The 15,221-nt window shown below is 42.0% G+C and overlaps 1 protein-coding gene across 1 annotated transcript; it reads right to left on the bottom strand.

Annotated features, from left to right (window-relative positions):
- Window positions 1-533: 533 nt before the first annotated feature.
- Window positions 534-13,348, bottom strand: LOC139171177 (SCO-spondin-like). Its single transcript, XM_070759083.1, has 12 exons — window positions 13,168-13,348; window positions 10,882-11,129; window positions 9,156-9,330; window positions 8,146-8,246; window positions 7,174-7,260; window positions 5,833-5,961; window positions 5,546-5,668; window positions 4,813-4,977; window positions 3,145-3,312; window positions 1,551-1,711; window positions 1,243-1,323; window positions 534-979 (listed from the first exon to the last, which is right to left on the bottom strand). Exons 1-11 carry the CDS (start codon window positions 13,305-13,307, stop codon window positions 1,270-1,272), a joined length of 1,551 nt encoding a protein of 516 aa, XP_070615184.1. The 5' UTR covers window positions 13,308-13,348; the 3' UTR covers window positions 534-979; window positions 1,243-1,269.
- Between the last annotated feature and the right edge of the window lie 1,873 nt (window positions 13,349-15,221).

The following is a 15,221-nucleotide window of genomic DNA, read 5'->3' as shown; positions in this document are numbered from 1 at the left end:
CCTCTACCGGGAGAAAAAAAAAATCCCTTTTGCATAAATGAATCTTTTTTCCCTACATTCTTGAGCAAATATTTCTGACTGTCTGTAGCCAAAATATTTAACACTAATGCTAATCGTCCGAAGTGTTTTATAAAGCAGTATTTTCTCTGCCTTATTAACTTTTTAAATGGGTGGACGTCAACTCCCAGAATTCCCCCGTCACTATATCTGGACTTTAACTCCCAGAATTCCCCAGTCATTATATCTGGACTTCAACTCCCAGAATTCCCCAGTCACTACTATATCTGGACTTTAACTCCCAGAATTTCCCAGTCACTATATCTGGACTTTAACTCCCAGAATTCCCCAGTCACTATATCTGGACTCCCAGAATTCCCTATCCAGTAGAACGCCATACATTCTTAAAGCAGCTAAGCTGGAGAAACACCGTTTTCCACCACAACCCATCACTCCCTGCCAGAATGGCTCCTGGGAACAGAAAGATGGTAAATGAAATTAAAACAGCCCAACGAATTCAAGAGGAGGCAAGCTCATCCAGAAACATTTATTTTATTTTATTTGAAACTTTAAATCTACCAGGCCTAGGAGTGTTCTGAAGAATTACTTCATCCAATTTTTTTTTAAGAAAATGTATCAAGGTGATAAGAACATTCTAAGGTGCTAGCTTTCTACATGCAGGGGAATTGAAGGAAATCTCCCTTGGAAATGATTCAAACTCGAAAACCAATACAAGATAAAAGTTAAAAACAAAAACGAAAAACAGCCACTCACCAAAAAGGAAGGAGGCGTTGATCCAATGGCCCATCATATTTTAATCACAGTCTTCATCAATTTTTTAAAACTTTTGCTTCTCAAAGCTGGAGGGATGGGAGTGGTACCCGAAGAATTTCACCATTTTTTTTTCTCAGCCTCTGTTTGTTGACCCAACAATTAAAGGTCCCATCCTGCTTTTGCAGTTCCAAAGCATCGTATTCTGAACCTTGGCAAAAAAAATCCCATCAGCTATTCATGATATCTCGCCCCAATGGCCCGCTCCTGCCAGGAACTGATTATTAACGGATTAAAGGCAAATTAAAAATGTCACGTCTTCCAAAATGATGATTTGCACCCAGGTCTGTTGCAAACCTATCTTTTATTTTGAGGCCTTGAGAATCTTTCCAGGTGGTTCTACAAGACCAGGTGAGATTCCTGCAAGGTTTCGGACATTATTTGAGTTTTCAGGATGGATCGGCAAATACTCACTTTTGGGACCTGATACTTTTTACTGAATCAGCTTCCAAGGTATGATTTAGAAGGCTTGGATAGGAACCTGCAGAGGGCCTCCTGCAAGCAAAATAATAATAATAATAATAATAATAATAATAATAATAATAATAATAATAATAATAATAATGAGTCCATTTTGGAGTTGAGCAGCTCATAAATCTAACTAACTAATTAACTGAATGAATGAATGAATGAATTAAACAACAGCAACAACAATAATAATTCATACATTTTAAGAAGACAGGTGGAGGATGTTTTAGTGGTACTTTTTGGGGGTTCCTCACCGGAAAGCCACAGGTGCCTTCTTCGTAGCCGTGACCGCTGCAGTTCTTTCCTCCATGTTTTGGGGAAGGTTTGTCGCACTGCCGTGACCGCCGTACGACTCCTAACCCGCAGGAGACAGGGCAGGGCGTCCACGAGGCCCAGGGAGACCATGCTCCGTCCACTAAAGCAAAGGACAAACCATAGTTTAATCTCTCGAGACGATACTTGGGAAAGCTACAAGTCTCCAGATAATAATAATAATAATAATAATAATAATAATAATAATAATAATAGATGGAAGGGACCTTGGAGGTCTTCTAGTCCAACCCCCTGCTAAGGCAGGAAACCCTACATCACTTCAGACAAATGGTTATCCAACATCTTCTTAAAAACTCCCAGTGTTGGAGTACAGTATTCAAAATTTCTAGAGGTAAGCTGTTCCACTTAATTGTTGTAACTTAATTGTTACACTTAATTGTTGTTAATTGCTCTAACTGTCTGGAAATTCCTCCTTAGTTCTAAGTTGCTTCCCTCCTTGTTTAGTTTCCACCCATTGCTTCTTGTCCTACCCTCAGGTGCTTTGGAGAATAGCTTGATTCCCTCTTCTTTGGGACAACCCCTGAGATATTGGAAGGCTGCTCTCATGTCTCCCCTGGTCCTTCTTTTCATTAATAATAATAATAATAATAATAATAATAATAATAATAATAACAACAACAACAACAACAACAACAATTATTATTAATTAGATTTGTATGCCACCCCTCTCCAAGAACTCGGGGTGGCTCACAACAATAATAAAATACAATAAACAGTGGTACAAATCTAATATTAGTAAAACTGAAGTTAAAATCCTTTAATATTAAAAAACAATCAATATTACACAATCATACCATTCTCAAGTGCTATAATCAGCAAAGAGGGGAAGGGGAATCAGTCACCCCATGCCTGGCGACATTAAACTAGCCATGCCCAGTTCCTGCAACCGTTCTTCATAGGCTTTAGCCTCCAGTCCCCTAATCCTCTTTGTCGCTCTTCTCTGCACTCTTTCTAGAGTCTCAGCATCCTTTTTGTATGTTGCATGGTGATGTTGATTTTAAGACCAATGTGGGACAATGGGGAGCAGTAAAGTAAAAGTATTGTAAAGTATTTTTCAAGTTCATGACAAACTCCTTCCCGGAGTGGTTGTGGAGGTGGAGCTCTCGCCTCACAACCAGGAGGCTGTGAGTTCGATCCTAGGTAGAGGCAGATATTTCTTTCTCTCTGGGCACAATGAGAATTTATCTGCTGAGTAAAATAATTCCGCAGTGGTGACAGAAAAGGACATCAGGCTAGTTAACACTCACCTCCATCCCGTAAAGGATGATGGGGTCATTAAAAGAAGATGAGGATTAGAAACCCCTTCCCTGAAGTTGTGAATGCCCCAACACTGGAAGTTTTAAAGCGGATGTTAGATGACCATCTATCGGCCTGAAAGTAGTGTAGGGTTTCCTGCCTAGGCAGAGGTTTGGACTAGAAGACTTCTGTTGTTATTGTTATTGCTGAAGGAACTGAGGAATCTACTCAGGAGATTTCACTGCAAGGAAACTGGGGTTGCTAGTCCTCATTAAGTACCGGCACAGTGACTTGAGTGGCATAATCCGAGTTGCTCCTTCTCCCCTTTGCAAGGGAGGCCTCCTCTGGAAGCGGGGGGACTGTCACATAACCGGACCCGTTTTTTGATCCCCGAACACGTCTCCAGGCACACCGACCAAGGGGACCACACCGACCAGCCACCGTTAGCTGAGACAAGGGAAGACAGAAGAAGCAAAGGCAATACTGACCAATTAATCAGGGACCAATTAAAACAGATTTACAACCACCATGGAACCCAACATTTTTTTTGTCCCATTTTACGAACTTTCTTGTCATTGTCGTTAAGTGAAACAGTGTAGTGCCCAAAGGAGTTGGGAACATGTGTGAAGAGTTATGGGTAGCCCTCCCAACTATAGCAAAAACTACAAGGAACTGAAGTCTTCAAAGAAAGGAAAAACAATGCAAAAAGCTTTCTTGCAAGAAATATACTTTACTGTTCTTCTTAGCAAAAAGTGTTTCTTTAAATAAATTATCACCTTTACTCTATATCAGAAACTCTTTAACCATTAACCAATATAACAAACCACCCACTATACTATCATACAACAACCACGAAACTACTACACAACTATTACAACTACGACACCCATGCAACATAGAAGATTGACGGCAGAAAAAGACCTCATGGCCCATGTAGTCTGCCCTTATACTATTTCCTGTATTTTATCTTTGGCTGGATATATGTTTATCCCAGGCATGTTTAAATTCAATTCCTGTGGATTTACCAACCACGTCTGCTGGAAGTTTGTTCCAAGCATCTACTACTCTTTCAGTAAAATAGTATTTTCTCACCTTGCTTCTGATCCTTCCCACAACTAACCTCAGATTGTGCCCCCTTGTTCTTGTGTTCACTTTCCTATTAAAATCACTTCCCTTCTGAACCTTATTTAACCCTTTAACATATTTCAATGTTTCGATCATGTCCCCCCTTTTCCTTCTGTCCTCCAGACTCTACTGATGGAGTTCATGAAATCTTTCCTGATCAGTGACCGGTTAGGTCCCACAGAGTTGGCCTTCTCCAGGTCCCGTCGATGAAATAATGTTGTCTGGCGGGACCCAAAGGAAGAGCCTTCTCTGTGGCGGCCCCGACCCTCTGGAACAATTCCCCTGGGAGATTAGGACTGCCCCCACCCTCCTTGCCTTTCGCAAACTCCTTAAAACTCACCTCTGTTGTCAGGCATGGTGAAATTGATTCCCCTGGGCTGTTTCCACTTTATGTATGGTCTGTATGAGATGTATGATTGTTCTTATATTAATGGGTTTTAAATTGTTTTAATTTTGGATTTGTATTGTTTCTGTTATTGTGAGCCGCCCCGAGTCTTCGGAGAGGGGCGGCATACAAATCTAATAAATAAATAAATAAATAAACAGGGCCGGAAAAGGCGGGGAGAAGCCTCTGTGGGGCCTCTCTAGGAATCTCCTGGGAGGAAGCAGGCCAGAAATGGCGGGGAGAAGCCTCTGTGAGGCCTCTCTAGGAATCTCCTGGGAGGAAACAGGGCCTCCACTCTCCCTGTGCTTTTACATTGATTCCTATGGGAAAAATTGCTGCTTCTTACAAACTTTTCTGCTTAAGAACCTGGTCATGAATGAATTAAGTTCGTAAGTAGTGGTAGCACTGTATTTGGATGGTGAAGAAAATGGACTTACTGGGACAAGGCTGTAGGTTGGGGCATTCCTGGAGGTCAGCCGAAGAGCCCAGGCAGCGCATCCCGCTCTCCTCGTGGGTGCATTCACGGATGCGCATCTGGGTTTGGAGGCCACAAGTGATGGAGCAGGGTGACCACGGCGACCATGGCGACCAGGCGCTCTCGGCTAGGCGGGAGAGAGAAAACAGGTAGCATTCGACTTACAACGCTTTGTTTAGCAACCGTTCCGGGTTACCACGGCATCTGAGGAAAAAAAGTGAGCTTCCGATCATTTTTTCACCCTTATGGCCTGTTTTGAAGGGTTTTTTCCCAGCCCTAAATCTTTGCAGGCTGGTTTTCATTGCTACTCCCTCAGAAAAAGTTTTTTTCAACCCCAAGGAGGTTCTAATGATCTTTCCGGCATGCTGGCTTTTTTCCCATTGCTATTCCCTCCGAATAGTTTTTTTTCCAGCCCTAACTCTTTGCAGGCTGGTTTTCATTGCTACTTCCTCTAAATCTGTTTTTTTTCCCAGCCATAACCAGGAAATAAAATAATGTGCTGAAGCTGACCAGACTAAGGACGCTAGCCAGATGAATACCCAGTAGGCAGATTTTTCTCCCCCCCAAAACTAAGGGGCATCTTATAGACCGAAAAAATACAGTAACTGAAGATGTTCGGGCCTTTTGGCTCTGTTTTCAGTGTAAATTTTCCCCACCCTTTAGAAATTTCACAATGGGGTGGGTGGGAAAATTACCTGTGCAGCGCCAGCCGTCGCCCATAAAGCCGCTCTGGCAGGCACAAACGTAGGAGCCGAGGGTGTTCAAACACAACGCATTTGGGCTGCAGTTGTGGGTGCCTCTCGTACATTCGTCGATGTCTGATAAAAGTCAGAAACAAAATACGACAGAAACACTGAAGTTATGGGCCCGGCAGAAGCCCCTGTAAATGGGGGTCCGAAAATATCCAAAATGGTTCTCACAATCACATGGAGGTATGGGAACTCACTAAAACCTCATCGGGCAGGTGAGAGCTTCTCCTTACCTATGCAGCTGTGTAGGCCGTCTCCTTCTAAGCCTTGTGGGCAGCGGCAGAAATACGAGCCATAGGTGTTGGAGCAGGTGGCCTCAGCCAGGCAACCCGGGGCTGTTTTCCTCTCACACTCATTGATGTCTTTTGGAGGGGAAAAAGACAGGAGGAGGAGGAGGAGAGGAAAAAAAAGACAGACAGACAGACAGACGGAAGGAAGGGAGGGAGGGAGGGATGGAGGAAGGAAGGAAGAGAGGAAGGAAGGAAGGAAAGAGAAGAGGTGGAGTGGTAGTAATGGAAGATGAGGAGGAGAGAGAGAGAGAGAAAGAAAGAAAGAAAGATGGAAGGAAGGAAGGGAAAGAGGTGGAGGAGGAGTAATAGAAGAGGAGAAAGAAAAAAGAAAGAAAGAAAGAAGGAAGGAAGGAAGGGGAAGAGGTGGAGGAGGAGTAATGGAAGAGGAGGAGGGGAAGGAAAGAAGGAAGGAAGGAAGGAAGGAAGGAAAGGTAAGAGAAGGAATAGTGCAAGAGGGGGAGAAAGGGGGAATGGAGGAGTGGTGGAAAAGGTGGAGGAAGGAAGAAAGGGAAAAGGAAAAATGTAAGAAAAGGGGAAAAAGAATGGCAGAGAAGGAGGAGAAGGGAAGGAGAAGGGACAAGGTAGGCAGTAAGGAAGAAAGAAAGAAAGGATGGGTTAAAAGGAAGGGAAAGAAAGAGGAAAATGGAGGGAGGAAGGGAGGGAGGAAAGAAGGAAGAAGAGGGAGAAAGAAGAAAAAATACACTATTAAAAAATTGGACTGAATTATGATTGTTAAGTCAAGGGTAAAGAACTGAAGTTGAATATTTTGAATGTGATATTGAATATTGATAATATTTTGAATACATTATTGTCTTGAAAAGCAGAGAAGAACGTGTCAATGAAGATTAAATCATGCAGGTCAGAAGTATCTTAAAAAGGTTTAAATCATGGCCATCACTGGACCAATACATTTAATCTTTTTAAGCAAGATAACAATAAGGATAAATAATAACAATACAGCCATACTATATGAATTAAGCATCTGTCCCTCTCCTTGTCTACCGTTCTGTTGCTTTCCATCTGAGAGATTACTAATCTGGGATCCCTTTGCTGGAGAATCCACAGGCTCGCTGATTTATTTATTAATTTTTAAATTTGCTGGCGGATCCACTTTGCTCATCCCTGCCTGAATTTCCTATCAGTTTATATCTCCTTTTCGATTTAAAAATCCTAGTTTGGCAACCTGGTTGCTCACAGCAGATTTCCATTCTAGCAAATGCTAACCCACAGACCCACGTGCACACAAACACACAGCTACACAAAGAGACAAAGCTCAAAAGTTACCGACACAATGCAAACCCCTTTCTTCGAACCCTGGGTTGCAATGGCAGCTCGTTCCTCTTCGGCTACCCTCGCAGGTTTGGCTGACATCTGAAATAGAAGCAACATGGTTGGTTTGTTCTGGGTTTCAAGGGAGCATCGTCTCTGAATTAAACCAAGGTTAACACTGGAAGTTTTTAAGATGTTGGATAACCATTTGTCTGGAGTGGTGTAGGGTATCCTGCCTAAGCAAGGGGTTGGACTAGAAGACCTCCAAGGATCCTTCCAACTCTATTATTCTATTCTATTCTATTCTGTTGTTCTATTCTATTCTACTCTATTCCTGTTCTTTATTTCTATTCTGTTCTATTCTATTTTTATTCCTATTTTTAATTTCTATTCTATTCTATTCTATCCTATCCCTATTCTTTATTCCTATTCTTTATTTCTATTCTGTTCTGATCTTATTCCTATTCTTTATTTCTATCCTATCCTATCCTACTCTATTTCTATTCCCAATTCAATTCTATTCTATTCTATTGTTTCTATTTCAGTTCTATTCCCTATTCCATTCCATTCTACTCTAACATGTGTTAGTTGGGGGAAAGGTTAGAAGTAACATGAGAAAATATTATTTTACTGAAAGAGTAGTAGATGCTTGGAACAAACTTCCAGCAGACGTGGTTGGTAAATCCACAGTAACTGATAAACATATATCCATCCTAAGATAAAATACAGGAAATAGTATAAGGGCAGACTAGATGGACCACGAGGTCTTTTTCTGCCGTCAATCTTCTATGTTTCTATTCCATTCTCTATTCTAATTCTAATTCTATTCTATATTCTATCCCATTCCATTCCCTATTTTTTCTACATTCTACATTCTATATTATATATTTTATTCCATTCCATTCCCTGTCATTCTATATTCTACATTCCATTCCATTCTATGGACGCTGTCCATGAATTAAGAGAGACAAGAGAAAAATCCACTACCTTTCTTTATCAAGAAGAGTCTCTCAGCTACCAAAACACGTCCCGGAACCTCCGGGTGGAAATCGTAAACCAGAGCTCGGACGTAGCCAAAGCTGGACTCTCTGCAGGATGGAAAGAGGAAAAAAACCCACAGCAAATATGAGGAAAAAATAAAAAACAGTAACAGAAAAAGTGTGCAGAATATTTCCCCAAACAGGCAGAAAGGGAGCTCCATTTTCAAAGGGAAACGAGGGCTTTCTTTTTTTCTATTTTGGATTTGCCTCTGTGGAGTCTCCAAGCTGGGCTGTTTGCTTGCAAACGTTTCATTACCGGACTAGGTAACATAATCAGTGCTAGAAAGTAGTGTGGGGTTTGTTCCTGGTTTGTGTATAGTAGGCTACCCTGCCTATGTTGGTGGAGGTGTTTTCTCCTTAGTAATTCTTCACTGATAAGTAAAAGGCTACCGCAATCGCTTTAAACGCAATCTTTAAAAAATTGATTTTCGTTAACAGGGTTGCCAAAGCCTGGAATATTTTCCCCGAGTTGGTTGTCTCACCCATTAATTTCCATACTTTTCATTCTAAACTTCTCTTCTGTTGGCCTCACCCCCTATTTCCGAGGTCCCTAAGGGGAGGTGCGTAAAAGCACCAACATACCTATCGTCCCTGTCACGTTTTAACTTTTGCACTTTGCTCGTTTGAATTTGTAATTTTCATTTGACAAATAAAAGTAAGTAAATAAATAAAATTATTGGTTTGTTTTCTACTCGATTGTTTGTCTGGGGTTCATCCCTGCTTATCTCCAATGCTGGAAGGGATGCGCTCTGGTCTTTTTGTTTCCTTCAGAGCCTTTTATTGCCTCTTTTAAATGGCGTGTAAATGTGGCTTTATCTCTTTGTGTCTGTTGATGGCTTTTCTTCGAGAAACAGGAGGCATGAGGTTCTCCCAGCCCCTTACTCTTTTTTTCTGCACAGGACGAACAGGTGAACCTGCCTCTTATTTTACAAGTGGACAGCAAGCAAGCCAGCATACGTTAAACCGCTGATCTCCATCTTTTCCACGTCGTTGGCGATGAGGACGGGTTGGTTGTCCTGCAAGGTTAGTGGGCGCGGTTCCTTGATCCAGTGAACGGAGCTAGAAGGCGAGAGGCGAAGGTACTTGGGTAATCGGAGGACCGCTGTATCTCCTTCCAGAAAGGGTCCAACGTCTTTTCCCAAAACACACACAAAAAAAGAGGGGCAGAATGAGAGAAGAGGAGAAGCAACGAAGAAATCTCTCAATGTTCCTTTGCATTGATCAGAAATGTGTCAGGGGGGAAAAGGAGGCTAATCCCCTTTTGGAAAAGATTTGGGTAAGACGAGAAGGGAACAAAGAAAACCTTATGGATACTATCCTATTCTATATTCCATATTCTATTCCATTCTTTTGTTGTGGCCACCGTTTATGCTCATTTTTGCTTGGCTCTGCCAGGCAGTGCAGTCTGTTTTTTATTTTTTGTTTTTTAACATGATTTTTCCCTGACTTTACAGTTTGGTTTTCCCCCCCTGATATATTCAGTTTTTTTCATGAATTCCCTGATAATTCCCTGATTGATTGATTGATTATTTATTTATTTATTTATTTATTTATTTATTTATTTATTTATTTATTATTTATTTATTTGATTTGATTTGATTTGATTTGTATGCCGCCCCTCTCCGAAGACTCGGGGCGGCTAACAACAATGAAAAGACAATGTAAACAATTCTAATATTAAAAATAATCTAAAAAATCCCAATTTAAAGAACCACTCATACATACAAGCATACCATGTATAAATTCTATAAGCCTAGGGGGAAGTGAAATTTCAATTCCCCCATGCCTGACAACAGAGGTGGGTTTTAAGGAGCTTGCGAAAGGCAAGGAGGGTGGGGGCAACTCTGATATCTGGGGGGAGCTGGTTTCAGAGGGTCAGGGCCGCCTCAGAGAAGGCTCTTCTCCTGGGTCCCGCCAAACAACATTGCTTAGTCGATGGGACCCGGAGAAGGCCAACTCTGTGGGACCTAACCGGTCGCTGGGATTCGTGGGGCAGAAGGCGGTCCTGGAGATATTCTGGTCCAATGCCATGAAGGGCTTTATAGGTCATAACCAACACTTTGAATTGTGACCGGAAATTGATCGGCAACCAATGCAGACTGCGGAGTGTTGGTGTAACATGGACATACCTAGGGAAGCCCATGATTGCTCTCGCAACTGCATTCTGCACGATCTGAAGTTTCCGAACACTCTTCAAAGGCAGCCCCATGTAGAGAGCATTACAGTAGTCGAACCTCAAGGTGATGAGGGCATGAGTGACTGTGAGCAGTGAGTCCCAGTCCAGATAGGGCCGCAACTGGTGCACCAGGCGAACCTGGGCAAACGCCCCCCTCTCCACAGCTGAAAGATGTTTCTCTAATGTGAGCTGTGGATCGAAGAGGACGCCCAAGTTGTGGACCCTCTCTGAGGGGGTCAATAATTCCCCCCCCCCCCAGGGTTATGGATGGACAGATGGAATTGTCCTTGGGAGGCAGAACCCACAGCCACTCCGTCTTATCCGGGTTGAGTTTGAGTCTATTGACACCCATCCAGACCCCTGATATTTCCTGAACTGCCAATTTCCCTGATAATTCCCTGATTTCCCAGGTTTGCTGGACACCCTGACTGATACTTGTTTGAATATGGAGTTTAAATAATAATTTTAAAAAGATTGTGTTTTTCTCACCAACTCACTCCATCTTACCAATCGAGGCCCCCTCCAGAGCAAAATAAAATCTCAGTCCGGAAGGGTTTAACATTTGAAAGCGGGTTAAATCGTAAGCTTCAACTCCCAGAGTTTTGGGGACCAGGGCATGGAGCCTCACTTCTGCCCAGAAAAGATTGGGGTAAAAATCGTCATCCTGTATCGACAGGAGGGTCAGGATACGGCTGTGGTTGCCCGCTGTTATCCTCAGCATCTTGCTTTCCACGGATCCCAACCTCCGCCGGTAGCTGCAAGGAAGAAAGACGGTCTATGAAAAGAAAGTACATGAGGTCGCGGAAATGAGCAAAGTAACCCTAGAACTACAGGACAAGATGATGTGGAATTTTATAAAACATGGGACAAGTGGTATGTGTGGTTAAAACAAAAGAAATATCTAAATACAGTACTTAACTCTCACAAATGACCACCCATTATTAACATAAAACATCAAAATTCGTTTGTATAATCTTACAATCCATTACTAAACAAAAGTAGAGAACAATAATCTTACGTTATCAAACATACTAATAATTAATTAATTTAAAGGCTTGTAATATAAGATAGTCAACAGTCTAGTTCAGTGTTTCCCAACCTTGGCTGGGGAATTCTGGGAGTTGAAGTCCAGATATCTTCAAGTTGCTAAGGTTGGGAAACATAAGTCTAGTTGACATCGCTTCTTTCTTTTCCTTTCTTTTTCTCTTTTTCCTTTTTTTTTCTTTCTTTCTTCATCTCTTCTCTTTCCTTTTTCTTTTCACCACTTCTTTTCTTCTTCTCTATTCTCTTCTTTCCTGGGCTTTCTTCTCCTTTTTATGATATTTGATATTGTAATTGTATTGGATGAGATTTTCCTTTGTTTTTTTTTGTCTCTTTTATATTTAAAACTCATAAAGGTATTTTTAAAAAAGAAGAAAAGAAAGTACAGATTGCCCTTAACTCAGGACCGGAATGGAGCCCAGAATTTAATGTCACTGTGTTTGTTTCAGTGAAGCTTTATGTCGTTTTTGCACCTTCCTTTGCCACTGTTAAGGGAATAGCTGCAGCTGGGAAACGGTCGCTAAGCAAATCTGGCTTTGTCAGAAGGTCAAAAAGGGGATCACATGACCCAAGGACACCACGACCGTCATAAGTATTACATCAGTCAATAACTCACAATACAGTGGTACCTCGACATACGAGTCTAATTCGTTCCAGACCCGAGCTCGTATGTCGATCAACTCGCATCTCGAACAAATGCCTTTAGACTTTGTTTTTCGCGCGGAGATAACTGAAAGCATGGAATTCTTGGGCCACCTAGTGGAAGCTCGGCTCATCTCTCGAATTTGAGCTCGGGTGTCGAACAGAAATTTTGCTCGCGTCTTGGCTCGTAACTTGGAATACTTGCATGTGGAGCAGCTCGTATCTAGAGGTACTACTGTACATTGATCAATTTCTGGTCACAATTCAAAGTGTTGGTCATCACCTATAAAGCCCTTCATGGCACTGGACCAGGGTATCTACGAGACTGCCTTCTGCTGCACGAATCCCAGTGACTGGTTAGGTCCCACAGAGTTGGCCTTCTCCGGGTCCCGTCAACAAAACAATGTCGTTTGGCGGGCCCCAGGGGAAGAGCCTTCTCTGTGGCGGCCCCGGCCCTCTGGAACCAACTCCCCCTGGATATTAGAATTGCCCCCACCCTCCTCGCCTTTCGTAAGCTCCTTAAAACCCACCTCTGCCGTTAGGCATGGGGGAACTGAGATATTCTTTCCCCCTAGGCCTTTACAATTTTATGCATGGTATGTTTGTTTGTATGTATGTTTGGTTTTACAAATAAGGGTTTTTTAACTGTTTCAGTATTGGATTTATATTCTGTTTTGTACTAAGGCATACAAATCCAATAAATAATAATAATAATAATAATAATAATTAATATTGTTTCTTCATTGCTTATTCGATCCCTATGACAATCCTTAAGTGTTGTACCTCATAATTCTTGACAAATGTATCTTTTTCTTTTATGTAGACTGAGAGCCTCTGCACCAAAGACAAATTCCCCACTTCCGGACTTCCTTGGCTGCCAACGGAAGTCCGGAGGCGGGGCATCCCAGCAGCGGCAGCTTGGGTTTGTAAGGTTAAAATAGTTTGGAAGAAGAGGCAAAAAAGTCTTAAACACCGGGTGCGTATCTCGAAAAGTTTGTTAGAAGAGGTGTTCGTAAGACGAGGTACCACTGTACTAACATTCTCTTAGCTGTTGCAAAAGCCAGAATGGGCCAAGCAGATAAGAAACCTGGCCTTCCACATCAGCCTTACCTGTGGAACTGGGGGCTTTGTCCAGTGTAAAACTTGTACCAGATCACGCTGGGCAAACGTCGGCTGGCAGAAGCCGTGACGGAGACGTGGAAGGTGACATGTGGCTCTTTCACACGGAGGAGGCACATCTGTTCACCCATCTCGTCACAAACGGAAGCGTCAGAAACGGTGATGTGGAAGGCAGGGGCTGCAAACAAGGAAGGTGAATTTTGTAATTTTTAAAAGGACAAAAAAGCAAGCAAGGTAACCAAATTTTGACCATTTTCAGCTGGATACTTTTTCCATCCCTTTTCTTTGCCCTACCCTGTGGAAAGGGACATTACTAATAATCACGGTTGGCCAAATGAAGTATTCAATAATCAAGGAGTTCTCAAGGGAGACAATTGAAGCATAGAATCCTAGAGCTGGAAGGGACAATTGGAGGTCTTCCAGTCCAGCCCCTTCCTAAGGCAGGGGGCCTTATACCATCCTAGACAAAAACAATCCAGTCTCAAACAGGTTTTTTTTAAACGTTTTAAAGGAGTGCAAATAGATGCCAATTTTTCTCTCTCTTCTTTTTCTGTTTTTCTTTTTCTCCATCAAGCCTAGAAATAGTCCCAGGTAGGCTAGTTTAATTTTTTTTTTAAAGTACAAATAAATGCCAATCTTTCTTGCTTTTACTTTCTTTCTCTTTTCTCTTTCTTTCTTTCTTTTTCTTTCCCTTTCTTCCTTTCTCTCTCTTTCTCTTCATTCCTCTTTGTCTTTATCTCATTCTCTTTCTTTCTTTTTCTTTTTTCCTTTTTTTCCCTTTTCTTTCTTCGTCAAGCCCAGAAATAGTCCCCAGGCTATTTTTTTTTTTAAATTAAGTACAACTAGTTGCTATTTTTTTTTCTTCCTTTCATTTCCTTTCTTTTTCTTTCCTTTCCCCTTCCCTCTTTCTCCATCAAGCACAGACTACTTTTTTAAAAATGTAGAGTACAAACAGGAGCCAATATTTTCTTTCTTTCTTTTTCTTTCTTTCTTTTTTCCTTCTCTTTCTCTCTTTCTTTCATTCCTTTCTCTCTCTCTCTCTTTCTTTTTTTCTTCTTTCTGCGTCAACTCCAGAACGAATTCCCTGAATTCTCCCACCAGCACAATTAATTCTGGGCTCGGTATCCCAGAATTCCACCAAGCCTTGAGGAGAATGCTGGAAGTTGAAGTCCCCACCCTTTGGAAGCCGCTGAGATCACCACCTCAAAGGACCCGTGAAAGAAAGACATGAGTGGGACTTGCCTTGGCAACGACTGATCCCATCTCCGTTGTAGCCTGGCAAGCAACGGCAATAATACTCTGAAGAAAGCTCGTCCAGTTGGCAAATCGCTTTTGGGTGGCACGGAATCTTCCGTCGGACGCATTCGGGTTTATATGGGTCTAAGGAGCAGAAGAGAAACAATGGAAGGAGGGGGGAAAAACACTTTGACTTACAACAGTTCGTTTAGCGACTGTGGTTACAACAGCACTGAAAAAAAGACTACTTTTCACACTTAGTGACCGTTGGGGGATCCCCACATCAAAATTCAGGTGCTTGGCAAATGACTCATAGTTACAATGGTGGCAGTGTCGCCGTGGTCGCGAGACTTCACTTTTGGACCTTCAGACAGGGAAGATAGATTCTCTTAACAACTCATCATCATCATTTAACAATGAAACATTTAACATTTAACACTTGCGCGGGATGGAGTTTGGGCAACTTAGCAGAGTGTTTTTTACTGGCCATCTGCTCTCCCATTGCCAATGCAGAGTTTTGTTCGGCATATATATATATATACTCATCATGCCCAGAGAGAGAGAAATATCAGACCTCTAAGTCACCACACCACACATTCTCTTAACAACTATGTTCCTAAATTAACGCTTAACAACCGTGGCAAGGAAGGTGGTAAAATGGAGCAAAACTTGCTGAACCAATGCCTTGCTTAGCAACATAAATCCTGGGATCTGTTGTAAGTGGAGGGCTGCCTATCTTCCAAAACTATGCTTAGTTTTGCTCTATCACATAAAGTTTCTGATGTGGAAACATTTTTGTTATTACCTTA

Source organism: Erythrolamprus reginae, chromosome 8 (genome assembly GCF_031021105.1).
Source record: "Erythrolamprus reginae isolate rEryReg1 chromosome 8, rEryReg1.hap1, whole genome shotgun sequence".
NCBI classification, from domain to species: domain Eukaryota; kingdom Metazoa; phylum Chordata; class Lepidosauria; order Squamata; family Dipsadidae; genus Erythrolamprus; species Erythrolamprus reginae.
This window is presented reverse-complemented; position numbering and strand designations above follow the sequence as displayed.

Bases quoted from the DNA above. Each gene is read 5' to 3' on its own strand.
- LOC139171177 (XM_070759083.1), bottom strand. From the start codon at position 13,307: ATGGGTGAACAGATGTGCCTCCTCCGTGTGAAAGAGCCACATGTCACC. The intron at 3,313-4,812 runs GTAAGTCCATTT...CCCTTGTCTCAG, and splicing joins CAACCTACAGCCTTGTCCCA to CTAACGGTGGCTGGTCGGTG. The intron at 1,324-1,550 runs GTGAGGAACCCC...TTTTGCTTGCAG, and splicing joins AAGGCACCTGTGGCTTTCCG to GAGGCCCTCTGCAGGTTCCT.